General features: G+C 34.2%; 1 protein-coding gene across 5 annotated transcripts in view; it reads left to right on the forward strand.

Moving 5' to 3' along the window:
- Positions 1-483: 483 nt before the first annotated feature.
- Positions 484-16,521, forward strand: part of LOC118195103 (fasciclin-2-like) — a 292,303-nt gene continuing 276,265 nt past the window's right edge. For all 5 annotated transcript variants that reach the window (XM_085814201.1, XM_085814204.1, XM_085814203.1 and 2 more), the window contains exon 1: positions 484-833. In XM_085814201.1, the coding sequence (XP_085670327.1) occupies positions 791-833 (43 nt within the window). In that variant the 5' untranslated portion in view covers positions 484-790. The remainder of the gene's footprint in view (positions 834-16,521) is intronic.

Here is a 16,521-nt window from a genome sequence, read left to right on the forward strand (position 1 = left end):
TTTAGTGACATTACTCATCTACTGTCAATTCCTAAACCTTATTTTCCATCTTTATTTGTATTAATTAACAGAGGATTATTTCAGACGAACCATGGATCATTCGATATTCGAACATTTTACTCATTGATCCGAAAGAAGGTGATACCTCCTCGGAGAAAACTGCAATTAATGATTGTTCGCTAGTCGACTACCCGTCAGGAAAAAATAAACGAACAGATCCATTAAAGGTAGTTCAACTTCCAATTCCAAAGCAATTATTCTTCATCTGAACCCCAAAATTACCTTCACAGGCGCAACCTCACTGTTAACAGGACCATCTCCGCAGACAAAACAAAACCTCTCAGACGTGAGGGTCACGACTCGAAAAACGCTAGAAACCGCATTCTCCAACGGGCAACCGAAACCTTTGCCGCGCGCCTGCGCAGACGGGACGACAGACGGCGCTGCGATGCGGTGCTCGCGCCGGGCAGTGCTGACGAACGCTTCGGAAAATCGGCTCAGTCGGAGGATCGGTGAGAAGAGCGGTTGCAGCGAGCGCGGAAATACGAAAAAGAGAACGAAGGTTTGGTCTCTTGGAAAAAAGGGAGTTTGCTTCGATTCTTTCCAATATATAATCACAACGGATGAGAAGAAGAGATATTATTTCTAGTGTTTGGCAAGTTGTTTTAGAGTGAATTAGAAGGAATTGTGCATTGTTTCATTACTTTTATTCCCCCTTACGTTACGAACATTTATTATTGTTTTGACTATCGCCTTTAATCCAAGCCCTGGACTTGTACTTATCTTCAACATGGCTTTCAAGAGGATAGAATTTGTTCTTCTCATTTTAACAGGTTAGTGGTGAATATTTATAACATTTATCTGACATTTTATTTGATTTAATTTTTATTTTTTGCATTTTTGATATTGCAAATTTCTCCCCACCCGCGACAGTTTGAAAATTTTTAATTTTATCTAGTATTTCATAGCGAAAGAAAACTGTTAGCAGCTAATTAAAATAAGTTATATTCATATTTTTATAAAACTGATCCGAAATTTTATTAAAAAGGTGATTTCTTTATACGAATATTGGCAATTTTTTGTCCATAAGGTTCTAGAGTTTGTTTTAAATTCATTTAAAATATTGTCTGAGAAAAGTATTTGAGAGTTGTAGTTTCTTAATAAAATTGCACATTAACATTAGCAATTTTTGATGTAACATGTGCGTGAATTAACATTTTAAAATGCATTACGCGGGTATACGTGACGCGTATTAACGTGTAACATTTTGTGTGTGTATAATTTTAAGTACTTCCTAAAAGTATCTTTTGAAGAGACATTTAATTTTGTTTAACTTTTCGTTTAGAGCTACGAAATACTGTATCGACCGGACAACAACGATGAATACGAGTAGTTTCGCCTTAATTCTATTTCCGGCGAAACGGCTTATCTATCTATTTTTTCGTGAGTTTTTGCTAAAAATATATATTACGCCCGCGTTTAATTTTGTGATTAAGTAACTGAAATAACCTTGAATAATTAGCATAAATTCTGAAAAAAAATCGCAAGAAATCGAGCAAAAATATAACCATTCTATAGCTAATGTGATGGGAAACACCACGTATAATTTAAGTATATAGTAATAAAGCAAAATTTTCGTATGACTTTGCTTAGCTTTTGAATGGTCTGAATAAAAGACTGTTTTTTTATGCAATACCGCCTCATATTTGGGCCAATGTGATAAATAATGTTGTAATAATTATGTAATGATGACTCTCTTGTTTTTAACAATCGCAAATTTTTTTTAAGACTCGTTATCTTGATTGACACGACGACTGTTTCTTGAACTGAGTGGCTGTGAACATAGTTTCAGCAAACAAAATGGCTTGAAGTAGCTCTTAGAACTGTAATTTGTGTAAACTGTATTTAAAAGAGCAAGCTAATGTATTCAGGAAAGTTCTCGATGCGAATTCGCCCACCCCCTAAGTATGACGTGAAATTTATTGCAGTTCTTTTATAAATATGGCGTATAATTTTTGCCTGTATATACTTTTATGTATTTTCCGAAAGTATGGGGTATAATTTTTTTTCGCAATAAGTAAATGTTTTTGAAGAACTCGCAAACGATTTTTCTCGTTTCGGTTGTGCTTAGATAATTTCAAAAAATAATACCGTACAAAAATTCTATTTTTAAAACTGCTTTTCTTCCCTCTCTTTTCAGTTTCGAAAATGCTAAGATTAATTTAGAAATTTATTATTTTGTCATAGAAGTTTACATCTTCGACTTCTGCATGTGAATCATAGGTTTAAATTATTTCCACATATGCAGATGATGTTGCTTTAAAATAGGTATAACTTTGTTTAGCTGGAATTTGGGCTAATAACTGCCAATTTTGGAAGTAATAATAGATTAAATATTCAGAAAATCTAAAAGCTCCAATAATTCTGAAAAATTAAATCTTCTTGTAGTTTCATACGCAAGGAACTCCATACTTTCTCGCCATTCAGCAAAGAATCCGACTCCCAGGAATTTCGAAACTTGAAGGTTACTTGCACAGGAAACACACCCAACTAGACAATTCGTCTGTAAAGCTAGTACACAATGCGGAAATTCAAATCCTTGAAATAACTAGGTTGTTAACCCTTTCCTTTTTTCTAGAACCTTTGAGCGTGAACAACAAGATATATAGCGGATGAAAAAGGATTTGAAAACTACATTTCACTATTCTTTTGTATATTCAAGCGGACATTTAAATGTGTTTTTTATAACATTTTTTTTTTCTTTTCAAAGGCGCTTGCACGTTTGTGATTAAATTACGTTATATATAAATAATAAGTCCCTGTTTAAGCATTTCGTTTCAAATGAGTTGTAAAAATTTCACTTGTATGGTACGAATCTTCACAAAAAGTTTATTACGTGTTCAAGTTAGAATTTTAACACTAAATTCGGTGATACGCATTTTACGCTGGTGTTTCTGAATTAAATATCCACGCAATAGGATACTTTTTTTTAGCCAAAGGAGGCAATTTTCCCAGGAGGGCGATGAATTTCGGTTTGGCATTTTGCGTTGATTCACTATAAACGGCGAATCACTTTTTAAATTGTTGGCCACCGAGTATTAGAACCCTGTATTATATTTAAAGAAATAATGAAGAATCTGCATAAATGTATGTTTCTCGCATTGTTATAAAACGATACGTACAGCAATCCAATTTTGAATAACGTACATCTCCACTGGAATATGGGCATCTGGAAGCCCAAATTTAGAATTTAAAATTTATTTTATTAACCATTTCATATTTTGTAAAGCATTTGGGTTTTTGATTAAGGAACTCGGCGATTTCAAAGCGAGCAATGGCAACACTGCACAGAAAATAAAACATTTTTATCTACAGCTCGTGAGACTGTGTATCGGAAATTCTGAAGATATGCGCTTTTAAATATTTTGTGATATTGCTGTTGAATTGAATTTTGTGGGTTAACACGTTGAGCACGGCGCTGAATTTGCTGTCCTATCCGTTTAGCCGGCAGCGAGCTAAGCCCTATTTTTGTTTAGAATGTTTCAATACATTTCATTAAAACTAAATTTGATCACATTTCATTGAGACAATATTTATTTTTTTTAACTTTAATACTGTCGGTGTCGCTGACCGACGCCAGCCAAACGAAAATTCCAGTGCCGGACCGGCGCCGCGCTCAACGTGTTAAGTGCGAAGAACATGATATTTAATAAAGGTCGCACACAAAACGTTAAAAAACACCCCCCTTTGGGCGTAATATAAAAGGTGAAAGCTTTCATATTTTTCTAAATTCCGCTCTATTCAATGGAATAGCTATAAATTGACAATTACTTTCTAATATCCTTATTTGGTACTTATCTATTATCTCGTCGACCACGCAGCTATCGCCAAGTAGTACTGTTTAGCGCACATTATGGATAAGCGGTGGCCTAGCAACATCCTTGTAGCATTTTCATTTGATGTCGTCTGGCTGATTCTCGCTAAGCCGTTTAGTTTCTATGAAAAAATATAAAAATGAACTCTTGCTACATTTTTCCTCGTTTTAAAAAAACAAATTATAATTTGAGACCTGTCTTATACAAAGCGGTAAGTACTGGATCATTTTCGAAGTTGAGATTTCATTATAAAAAATGTGTAAAAGTGTGCTGAAACCCTCCTGACCGATAGTAAAATCGGCCTCATGGTTAACCCAGCACACCCAACACAAATGACCAAAAATCTTGTTTAAAAGATTAAAACAGAAACACAGTCATAAACATGAAACCAAAATTCCCAGTATTGTTTTGTTGCCATTAATAAAGTTCATTAACTCCTTTGCATCCTCTTTATTGCAGTAGTAGAATTCCTTTATGTTGCCATTTCCCTAACATGTTGCAATAATACGTTGTCTTCGACGAAATGTCGTGCATTGCCATCAGCACTACAAAGACTATTATTTTTTGTAAATTAAATCTTTTCAGGTACGCCTTTTAAAAAATATGTATATCAATGGTCACGATATGTTTAATAAACATTCTTTATTCTTAAAAAGCAAATTTAAAGATAATTAAGTTTTAATTGCAAACAAATAAATGATTAATATCTAAAATATCATTTAAATTCTGAGAGCATATGTAAATAAGTGCAAGTATCAAAATCCATGAATAAATATATAATACTCCAAAAATTTTTTTAATTCTAAAAAATTTTAAAATGCATAAGAAAATAATTGTTGAGCAGGCAGGAGATAGACTTATGAAGGGGAAGTTGCCTACAAACCTAACTCTTCAATTACTCAATTTGTGTTTCATCATTCATGTAGGCAAAGGTAAAAGTAAAATTCAAAACCAAAAGTAAAACCAAATGTTGTAAATTACTAAAAAGAAATTTAAACAAATGGAATTTAGAGAAATTAGCAAGCAAAGACTAGAATTAAAATTAATTAAATTTCAATTAACCAGATTTTTTTAGAAAACCAAAGCAATTTAGAATTCTTACCTACAGAAAACTTCCACAACACGAATTATGCATGTAAACCTAAAATATGCCCTATTTTTGGTAAAACTTTCAGTAAGAAAGTAATTATTAATATTATCGTTTAACTTTACTGTATTTATTGTAGGAAACAAATATTTTTCTCTCTGTTACCTGCTCTGGTTCTCCTCTTAATGTTTTTTTTTTTTTTTTTTTTGACGCAATAGAATAATTTTAATTTAGCGTCCTAACCAGAAGCCCCGTTAAGTGGGTGGGTCTAACAAGACAGTGGAAACCGATGAAATTCTTTTCACGAAACGAAGCGGGTCGAATACTGGTTTTTTTATTAAATAAAAGGCGTTAGTTTCTTCAGAATTCCATAGGAAGGATGGACGTAAATTCGTCGGCATCTCCGTCAACTTTGCTTGATCGTAGCTCGCTTTCATGGTTGATGGAATCATACATTAGGTTTTTTACTTACTCGGAGAAAACAAAATATGTTAACCTTTTAGTGGGAGGGTGGGACATATATGATCCGCCAGTTCAGTACATTAAAAAAGGCTAAAAAGTATTTAAAATTTTGCTTCTTGCAGATTTTAAATGTGGAGATCTTGATTTAATGCAGGAATTGGCAGAAACAGAGTTGCCTTTCTGTTTCTGTCTGTCTGAAGCAGGACTGAGTACAAGAGCAGATTGGTAGACTGCGAGCTCAGTGAGATCGTAAAATAAGTTAACAAATCTTTTTGGGCTATCGTTAAAATCTAAACTCTTGTTTTCTTTTGCCGAAATTTTAAATTTCCCTAACAAAGATAGGCTTCAGTTTCTCAAAATATATAATACACCATTAAACTAAATTTGCTTTTGTTTTAAAAAGAAGCTAAATCTTCATTAACCATGTGAGTCGGTAGTAGATAGTTTTGCTTTGGAATTATAAGGAGAAACAATTTGCTTTGTTATTTCTATTAAATTAGACTTGAACAGCACAAAACTAGCAGCGTGCAACCAGATTTCGCGTTATTATCAAGTATGACAAATGTGCCAAATTTCAAAACGCACAAATATTTAAATTCCCGTATATCTTTAGAAATTCTGAGTAACTGAATTTTTTGCAGGTATGCCTAGATGTAGGCATTACATGTACATTTAAGGCGACTGTAAAAATGTATAGGTAATACAAAAATTTTTCGTAAAACTTCTGAGAATTATTAAAAAATTTCACCATAAGCCAGGAAATCTGCGAATTTTATTTGGATTGAAAATGATAATAATAAATGTGTACCAAATTTAATTAACAGTTTTTGAGCTAAAATTTTAAAAACCAATTTCTTAAAAGTGTACTTTTGCGATTTTTACGAAATTTGCTCTTTGGAATAATTTGAATCGATATTTGAAATATGGAAAAAATTTGGACACGTCATTTCAGAGTGATTTTGTGTTTTCCCATTAATAACTTTGAATAGCAGCCACTTTTCTTTACGAATATTCTCCATGAATGCTGGCCTGCTAGGACAGGTCGACACATGTTTTGTCCGCAGTTAGTTAACCATCTAACTTTAGCATCTAGCTTTATCTTTCAGCTTATTGCTTAGTAGCGGCGCCTACCTGTGATTTAATATTGAAGATATCTTCGTCCTATCGCAACTTCTGTGGACGTTATGATTCATAAAAGTATGCTAAGCGTTTTATCTATTAAATCCTCTTCTAGCAATCTTTAAATGACGAACTCTGGGAATGTAGTCATTCGCAAATAGAGAACATGGTGTGCTTAATTTTATCTGCTGAAGATAAAAAAGCAAAGGAGCTATTTATATTGGTCCAGATAAAAGTAAGCTGCAAGTGAACGAATTTGAAATAGAACAGGAATATCTCGAATTCGAAATAGGTTTTGAAGAAGGGGGGATGGAACTGCATCAAATAACTAACGAAAATTTTCAGACTGAATTGTTTAAAAAAGGTCAGTTATTACTGAAGGTCCATGATTAGGAAAGTGGCTGAAGGTCTAGTTCGTCCCGCCCCCAGGTATTCCCACTTGATAAAAGAAAGTTAATTTATTCTGTGTGTGGGGAAGGGGGGTTCCCGTTTAAAAAAACCTTTATGAAGGCGCCACTGCCATTACTTGGCAGCGTAAGAGAAATGCATTGCGCAAACACATTGACCGACTCGTATAGATCATGGATTACTGTTTCTGTAAGCGCATATATATACCATATTTTCTTTGTACGCTTTCCTTCTTGGAAAATATACAACGAATTAACCCATTTTTCCGAATTTAGTAAAAAAATGGAGATATCTTGAGCATTATGGTCACTTACTTGATCAAAGAGTGGACTGCAAAGAAATTTAAAAAAAAAAAAAAAAAATTATCCTTGAAACTTCAAAAATTATAAAATACTACTTAACAAGATATTGCTCTGATTTTCTGAATTGAATATCCGCGTAATTATGTACGGCAAGTTAGTGTTACCTTTCACAACTAGCAGCGAGCGGTCAAGTCTCTGAACATTGGTAGTTCAGTCCGAGGTTCGAATCGGGTTCACACCTTGGGCGTTTTCGTGGTTTTCCCCAAGTGTAACGTGTATATGAGCCAGTTTTCCTTATAAGATCCTCCACGGAGGCATCCCTTCCCTTAGGCAGATAGCCCTCGAGGCTTTGCCGTAATTAAACAAGCCAACCAAAATAACCTTTCACAACTTTTCGTTGACGAGAGTTTTTATTATGAAAACTGTCGAACAATAACGTTAAAGCACGTTATAGATCCCGACTGAACGATTCGAGAGCACAAAAATTTAATTTAAGCTCCATTGAAAGCTACTCGAGATAACGTAGATTTTATCAGATGCCCTTAATTTCTGATGAAAATACCAGAATGTTACCTCAAGTTATTTCGTAAGTAGCAAACTTTCACAGTAGGGAATCGAACTGATTCAATTTCAGGTTCATTTTACCTTGCTGAATATATTTTACGAAAATGCGCAAGGAAAATAAAACTTCGTAACTTTTATGTGTATAATACACATTCTTAGTGAAAGCTTTTTTTTTTTTTTTTTTCCAATTTCGCTAAGCAACGAATAAGACATATCTATGAAACTCAGCAAGCCTTAGTTGTCTTTTTTTTTTTTTGCAAATTTGTTCCACATTTCCATAGCAAAATCAGGCCCATCAGCGGCCGAGCGGTAAAGTCGCTGAACACTGGTAGTTCGGTCCGAGGTTCGAATCCCGCGAACGGGCTGGCTGCATGGGCGTTTTCGTGGTTTTCCCCATGTGTAACGTGTATACGAGCCAGTTCCCCTTAGAAAGTCCTCCACAAAAGGCATCCCTCCCTTTAGGCAGATAGCCCTCGAGGCTTTGCCATAATCACACACACACACACACACACATTCCATAGCAAAATCTATGCAAACTGTATTGGTTTCAGTATCTAAGAGTATTTCAGACTCTTTCTGATGTTTACGTGTATTAACTCAACAATTTCGCGCAATTTGGCGTTGATTTACTGAAGAATATGATGGCATAAGTCATTGTGAGGTTTGGAAAAAATTCATTACTGGCGATTTGGGAGACATTTTTTTTAAAAACGATAGCCAAACTGACGATATTTAATCGTAAGTTTGCAAGCAATCTACATATCGAAAGAAAACACAGTTTAGCAATTCAAAATGCAAATTTTAATTGTCTCATCGTACACAGCGATCTTTGTCGCTAAAAACCGCCAGAGAATTGTATAAACTTGGCATAATCACGATCACCGAGGAAGAGTTAAAGTTGAATATTAATTATAAAAAATAGCGGCGTACTTTTGACTAAAAGATTGTTATGAGTGTGTTTGCCAGAGATTGGCATAGTTTATGAAAATTTGGGGACTTCTTTTAAGCTTGTTACGTTAAAACCTTTTCTCCTTGTGTTTATCCGTGTATGTTGTTTTACCTATATTATTCCAGTTTTTTCAACCAGGTAAAAACTGCATTAAAAAAAGTGGGGTGATTTTAAATTACTATAACTATCTCGTTAATGAAGAGAAATGACATTTTGGGCATACTGATGTTCTGAGAATTTTTCTGTCAGTCTGCGAAAATAGTACTATGGAATTTAAGTGTTTTTCATAGTACGTCTTGAAACGCATCTAAGTTAAGACTAATTTTACTTATTAGTCCAAAGGGGCAGTTTGGCAAGAAGGATTAGTAATTTAGTTTTGGCACTTTGCGTTGGTTCACTATAAATGTCGGTTGACTTTTCAAACTGTTGCCACCGAATATGAGACATGTATTATATTTAAAGAAATTAGACAATGAAGAATCTGTATAAATGCATGTTTCTCGCACTGTGGTAGGTAGAGCCATCCAATTTTGAATAACGAAATCTTCCACCTAATATGGGCATCTGTAAGCCGGAATTTGAAATTTGTTTTATTATTGATTTCATATTTCGTAACCCTTGAACGAATTTTTGATTAACAAACTCAACTATTTCAAAGCGAGCAATGGCAACACTGTACGAAAAAAAATTATCTCCAGCGCGCGACACTGTGTATCGGAAATTCTAAAGAATGCTCATTTTGAAATTATTTTGGGATTTTGCTGTTGAGTTGAATTTTATCGTTTAAGTGCGAAGAACGTGATATTTAATAAATAAAAACAACACGCAAAACGTTAAGAAAGCACCCCATTGGGCATAATGTAAAGTATGAAAGCTTTCAGATTTTATTTTCATAAAATGAATTTATAAAATTTTACTTTCTTCTAATGTATGTAAAGCAAAGTTAAAATTCTTCTTGTATTATATTTGAAGGAATTAAATAATGAAGAATCTGCATAAATGTATATAGGTTTCTCGAACTGTGGTCAAACAACGGTACCTAGAGCCATCCAGTTTTGAATGACGTAATCCTATAGCGAATATGGACATGTGGAAGCCCAAATTGGGAATTTGCTTTATTATGGATTTCATATTTTGTAAAACTTTAACGAGTTTTTGATTAACAAACTCAAGAATTTCAAAGCGAACCATGGCAACGTTGCACAGAGAAAAACATTATCTCCAGCGCGTGAGACTGTGTATCAGAAATTCTAAAGATAGGTTCATTTAAAATTCATTTTGCAATAATCCTGTTGGATTGAATTTTTTTATTTAAGTGCGAAGAACATGGTTATTTAATAAGTAAAGGTAGCACACAAAATGTTTAAAAAAGCCCCTTTGGACGTAAAATCAGAAACCTTTCAGATTTTCGTTTTTATTTTTTCGAAATTTTTGATTTTTAGATTCTTTTAGATCATTTGTTTGTATGGCACTGGGCCCAGGCACTTGTGCCTTTAAACACCGTTCCGCACGTCATTGCTCTCATAACAAGTTTTAGTTCCAGACATTTGAGACATACTGCTTCTGATTGCTCGTATTTTCTTTCTGATGCAATTATATAACTGAAAAAACAATATCCCCCACGATTTAAATGATTCTATGTTCAAAGTGAAGATGCTGTGATACAAGTGATTGTCTGGAGGAAAGTCTATCGAGGACGATAATGTTGAAATTAGAAGAGTTACAGCCTAAACTAAGGAAAAGAACTGTTCAGATTATATGAAAACAACTCGGAGCTGTAACGAGGTATTTTGTCGGGAAGTTTAAACAAGGAGATGGAGATTGAAAAATACTGTTCTAAATGGAAGCTTTTAAAACTAAACATCAGAACATCGTAGATACCGACTTTCTTAGAATGAAACTGTTAAACTGATTTTTTGATATTTCTAACCATTTAATGGATAATGATTTGCTCTATTTAAACTAGGCAACTAAATGGTCTCTGAAGTAATTTGTAATAATAGTAGTGCGAGAAGTCTCACGTCAGTGCATCTGCAATGATAGTGTTGTTTTTAAAACTAATAGCTCATAAGGCTATTAATTGTTTAAATGTAGTATTACACTTATCTTTCCATTTGAATAACTGTTATTAATACATTCTTTTAAATATATATAAAAGCATCCAAGATATCACACAGGTATATGGCGAACGATCGTGTGTCTATTTAATTACGACTGAAGAAGGGTTAAGTGCTTCTGTTCAAAAGTATTACAAAGCCCATTTTTGTTTCTTTGGACGATAATTTTCGTGCTGATCTCCAATGACTAGTTAGTGCTAATTCCATCGAAATTGGAGGGGTTTTCTGGTCCCAGGGCAACAAACTAAGGTAAACTTACATCAACAGACATAGTCCGAAATACGTCTTCTATTTCCAGTGACCATTTTGAACGGCCCAAGGGATTACAGCAGTTGGACTGTGTCCATTGTCCGTTCGGTTTGCCCTAGGGAGAAGTCTGATCCGTCACTCTAATGGAACTCCAGTCATTGGAGTCTGCTCACTAGGGAATGCTTTGCCATGAGCTCACTGTGACCGTTGGGCGTAGGATTTTATTCGTCATTAGACTTCGTTCCGACGGGAAAGAAAAAGCGAAAGATCATTTATTTTGTAGAAATTTTGCTGCGTGTTTCATTTGTAACAGAAAAATAAGTCTCTGTGGTAAAAGGCTTGTATCTATTTTATTTGTAAATTATTGGAAATTCGATGTCCATCTCGGTGATCAATTTGTAGGAAATGTTTAAACGAAATGGTCAGAAATTTCTTTTTACGAACCTGAACCAAGAATTATTAGAAGATAAATCAATGAAATTTAAAATATATCGGAAGTTAACTTGAACGCAGTCATGCATTAACATTTTGCTAATAAATATCAGCAGTCCTAAATCCGGAAGTGTTCGTATGGATTACGAGATAATAATTTTATCAGATATTTGAAGTAACATTAGTTGCATACGTATATTGTATATGCATAATGATACTTACGTATTAGTACAATCACCTTGGTGCAGTTTGGCTATATCCATATTTTACAGAAGGGAAAGTTGACTTACTAATAAAATTATTTATGACTTACATAATTTTACCTTTTAATTCGGTAATTTTATTAAAATCAACAAACATTTATAATAGGGATTTTTTCTTTTGGTTTAAATTTCAGCTTTGAGGATATATTCAGAGCAGTTCTCAATACATCGATTTTGGGGCGAAAATTCCTGAAGAAAATCACATGCACATATATCCTAAAATGCATGTTTCAAAGCTTATTAAATGCAGTTTTTCTCAGAAAGCCCTCCACGAAGGTATCCCTCCCTCTTAGGCAAATAGCCTTCGAGGCTTTGCTATATTCAAATAACCTGATCTAACCCATTAGTCGAGGCCACCAGCGGCCAAGCGGTAAAGTCGCTGAACACTGGTAGTTCGGTCCGAGGTTAGAATCCCGCGAACGGGCTGGCTGCATGAGCGTTTCCGTGGTTTTCCCCATGTGTAACGTGTATACGAGCCAGTTTCCCTTAGAAAGTCCTCCACGAAGGCATTGCTTCCCTTAGGCAGGCAGCCCTCGAGGCTTTGCCATAATCACACACACACACTCTAACCCATTAGGCAGCTAGCCTTGGAATTCTTTGCCATGGCTAGTAGCAACGGATGCAGACCAACATAACATTTTCTTTTTCTGGATGATTTACTAGATTCTGAAAAATCGAAATATATATACACTACGGCGTAACTGAAGTTATTAGTTATCATCCGTTGACTAAAGGTTCTTGCCCGTTATAATTTAATAGAAGCAAATCTATTATTTAATGAGTTTTTTCATTCTGAGTTTAATAATAAGAATGCTAGCGTGCGATGTGTAACACTACCTTGAACTGAGTGCAAAGAGCAGGGGGATCTAAAAGTCGTGACATGAAATTTTAAAATAAATCATGGAAATTTCAAACTAGGTGTTAATGGCAAAATGTTTCAAAAAATGGCATCTACAAATAATATGTCACTTAAAATTGCAGTTTTTGTTGGTATCTTAAAAAAACTGTTCGTTTTGTGGAAGGTAAAGATTAGTTTTCTTTTTTCCCCATGCAGAAAGAATTTTTATGGTTGAGCATAACTTCGCAACGCATTCTGACGGAAAAGTTGTCGAAGCAGTTAAGGAGATCTTCCCAAGTGTTCGTGAACCCATCTCAAGTCTGTGATTTTCTACTTGGTAACCTAGTTTCTAGAAACTAGAAGCATTCACCAAAAGAAACGAAGGGATCGCCGGTCTCTTCTGTGAGAAAGATGGCATCGCAAGCAAATTTATGCGCTGCGAAGTAATGCTCAATCATAAACTCGTTTAGCTTCTCCATATTGCACTGAGCACATAGTTTTGTAAGCTAACTGAAATTTGAAGTGATATATTACGTATGACAGAATAAGAATGTCATTTATCTAAACAATTTGTCGTTAATATACGTTTCTTAATCTTCCCAATTTTTGCTCGTTAGATTTATACAAAACTTGGCAGTTTGGCTTAATTTGAATCGTAGAATCGAAATATGGCAAAACATTAGCATGTCATGTCACAAAAAAACTCCGATTTTGTGTCAAAATACCTATATTAGAACAACGCTATATATAAATCTAATATGTATCCTGAGGCGCGCAATTTTTTTAGGGGGGGCAGTGTACAATTTAAATATTAGTTCTGTGATAATATTTAGGCAAGGTGCAATTTTAAGCAAATATCCATTTGAAAGATAGTTATTGGAAAATTTTTCCCTTCCTTTTTTAAACGTAATAATAAACACAAGGTATTTTTAGTTCTTCTAAATTGGCTGTTTTCGCATCTAAATTCTCTTTTAAGGAGCGAGGCGAATATTTAATAAATAACCATGAAATTCTTTGAAAGCATCAAATGGGAAAAGGAAATTCCTGATTTTGCTCTGCAATTTCTTTCTGTGTAGGTAATCCTTAGTGAACATTTTATGGCGTTCCGAAATGGACAAGGGTCTCGGCGGAAGCATTTTAAGGGCTTCAAAACTTCGAGAATCCAGAATAAGTTCGTAAGTTTTAACCGGCCGCCAACCGAGAACTTGCCTGGAAAAATTCCATTTCTTTCTGAGTCGTAAATTCTGGTTTGGAATTCCCGGGAGGAGAGGGGTAGCCCTGTTTCAATCTCTTTTTCCGATCAGACATGGCCATCAAAAACATGTCAAGGCTCGAATTCCCTCCATCAAACTCATTTTTTATCCTCCCAATCATTTTATGGTATCTTGTGTCTTCCAGAAGGGTAAACTTAAGTGCGGGAGACTGTCGAACACACTTTTTTTTAACTCTTGAAGATGCGTTTTTTGCTGTAAAGTTCGACTGAAATTTCTGCCTTTGCTGATTTATTTTCAATAACGTATGGCATAGGCTGGTTTTTTAACCTCCCGCCAACTTATAGCTAAGGGAAAGTAATGTTTTTGACCAACAAAATTCGGAAGCGAGAATTCAACGAATGAGCACGAATTAAGTTCCCCACAAAATATTTTAATTATTTATATAAATGTCTGTGTATCTGTGCATGACTGTTGTTTCGTCCACTATGCATCTTATAGGAATCTTCCAAAAATTTTTGTTTTCGGTACTTAAACTTTCTGCAATCATGCGAAGAGTTGATTAGATTTGGAGTAAAAAGAATTTTGGGTACTCTTTGTGTTATCAGGGACGGATTCAGAAGTGTATGTATGTGTATATGTGTATACACAGAGATACATATGTACGTACCATATATACATACATACATGAACTCATACATACATGTATTTATGGACTCGGTCATGATAACAGAACCGAATTCAAAATCGTGCTGGGTTTCTGTGAAATGTTGCATATAGCGTCGCCATATGAGATAACCCCGTTAGTGCCGAGTGTATTTTATTATTGGTTTGAAAATTTTTGTGTTGAAAAAAAAAACTAATTTATCCTAAACTTATTTTCGATATTCTTAATGTCCAAAATGTTTCATGTGTTCAGATATTGGGTAAATAAGGACAACACAAACTTATTTCTTTTAATTCTTGTAAAAAATAAGGGGGTTAAAATTACATATCAACAAAGCTATTTTTGTCTAATATCACACTTTTGTTTTTCAGTTACATAAATAAAAATCCGTTACCGCCCTCGCCAATTCCTTTAATGCATCCGTAACATGCAATGATAAATCGGACCGCTTTTTCGAGTGTCTCTTTCCTGGCACTAAAAAAATACTCCGTCCTACATTAATTATATACTGTCTTCTTATCTTCTAATTAGCATTAACCGTAACTGCGCTTTTTTATGAAAAACTTAATTTGGTTAATGACGACAGGCGATCAAGGGTTTCAACAGATTTGTGGTGGAACCGAATGTTTCGTAGAGGGGTATTTATTGCTCCCCCCGTTTTTATTCCATACCTTTGATTTATTAGAAAGGCAAAGCTTTCAGTTTCGTTTGCGTTTTCATATTCCAGTTTTTAGGGTTATTTTCCCCATCTGTAATTCCCCCCCCCCTCTCTCTCTCTTTTTTTTTTTTTTTTTTTTTTTTTTTTCCCTGCCAAGGGAGAAAAAAGTGCTTTGATTAATTACCGTAGCCATTTTGAAATGAAACTGTCGCAGTTTCTCATTTTAATTAATGTTTGTTTTGGCAAGGGATGCTCGTAAACTTCAATTTCATATTTTCAATTTTTTTAAAACGTTAAAAAAAGGCAGTAGAATTGATGCAGAATATTAAATTACTGTAATAATTCTTTAAAAATATTCGAGTGATATTTGGGATTGACTTAGATTTTTTAACTTTTGGTGCTCTCGTTGGACATTCATGCTTCTCTGTTTTAAGAAAATCGTGGAAACTCTTCGAATCAAACTGCTCGTTTTCTTAAGTTCTGAAAGGAATAAAGGATTAAAGGAATCAAAATTTATGTAATTTTATCGGATATTCGTGATAAAGTTTTCTAAATATTCGTATCCTAACGGAATTAAAATGAAAGTACATATAAATTGAGTTTTAAACATTTAATGTGGTTATAAATGTGTTAAATAATTAAGTATATATGTTATTTCTTTTTATGCTTAAAGAAGTACAAGGATGGTAGGAAATCGCACGTAAATGGAATAGTTAAATTTAATAAACGGGATTCTTTTTACTTAAGAATTTAGTTTTTCACTTTTTATTTTTATTTAATGTTGTTTAAACACATGTGAAAATTTTAAATTTATATTTTTTGCCATAATGTTAACTCATTATATGTAGCAACTTTACTAGGTATTAGTAATATCTTAGGATTTATTGAGTGTGTATGACAGCTGAACATTGGCTCAGCTGTTTCGTAAGCAAATAACTCTCAACAAACTTCTTATCACGGCCCATCTGCAGGCGAGCGGTAAAATCTTTGAACACTAGTAACTCGATCAGGGTTCAAATCCGGTAAATAGGCTGGTTCCGTCCATGATGTTGTCATCATGGAGGAAGATTTCTTATTCTGTGAAAACATAAAAACAACCACAAAAGGATCAGACAACTTTCAGTATGTAAAGGACTCTTAGCGAAGTATGGCTTGGATATCCAAATTATTGACTCTGTGTCTATTGATGGTGTCCCTCTTAATATCAGGAAATATTTAATGCTCTTGTTTTTGAACTAACGAAACATTAGATTCAACATCTATAAAGTACTCACTCATCGACATGCTTTGATATCAAAAACCTCAAATATAAAAAATGTC

Source organism: Stegodyphus dumicola, chromosome 3, assembly GCF_044657685.1.
Source record: "Stegodyphus dumicola isolate Sdum_Otavi_A_Nest chromosome 3, ASM4465768v1".
Lineage (NCBI taxonomy): Eukaryota > Metazoa > Arthropoda > Arachnida > Araneae > Eresidae > Stegodyphus > Stegodyphus dumicola.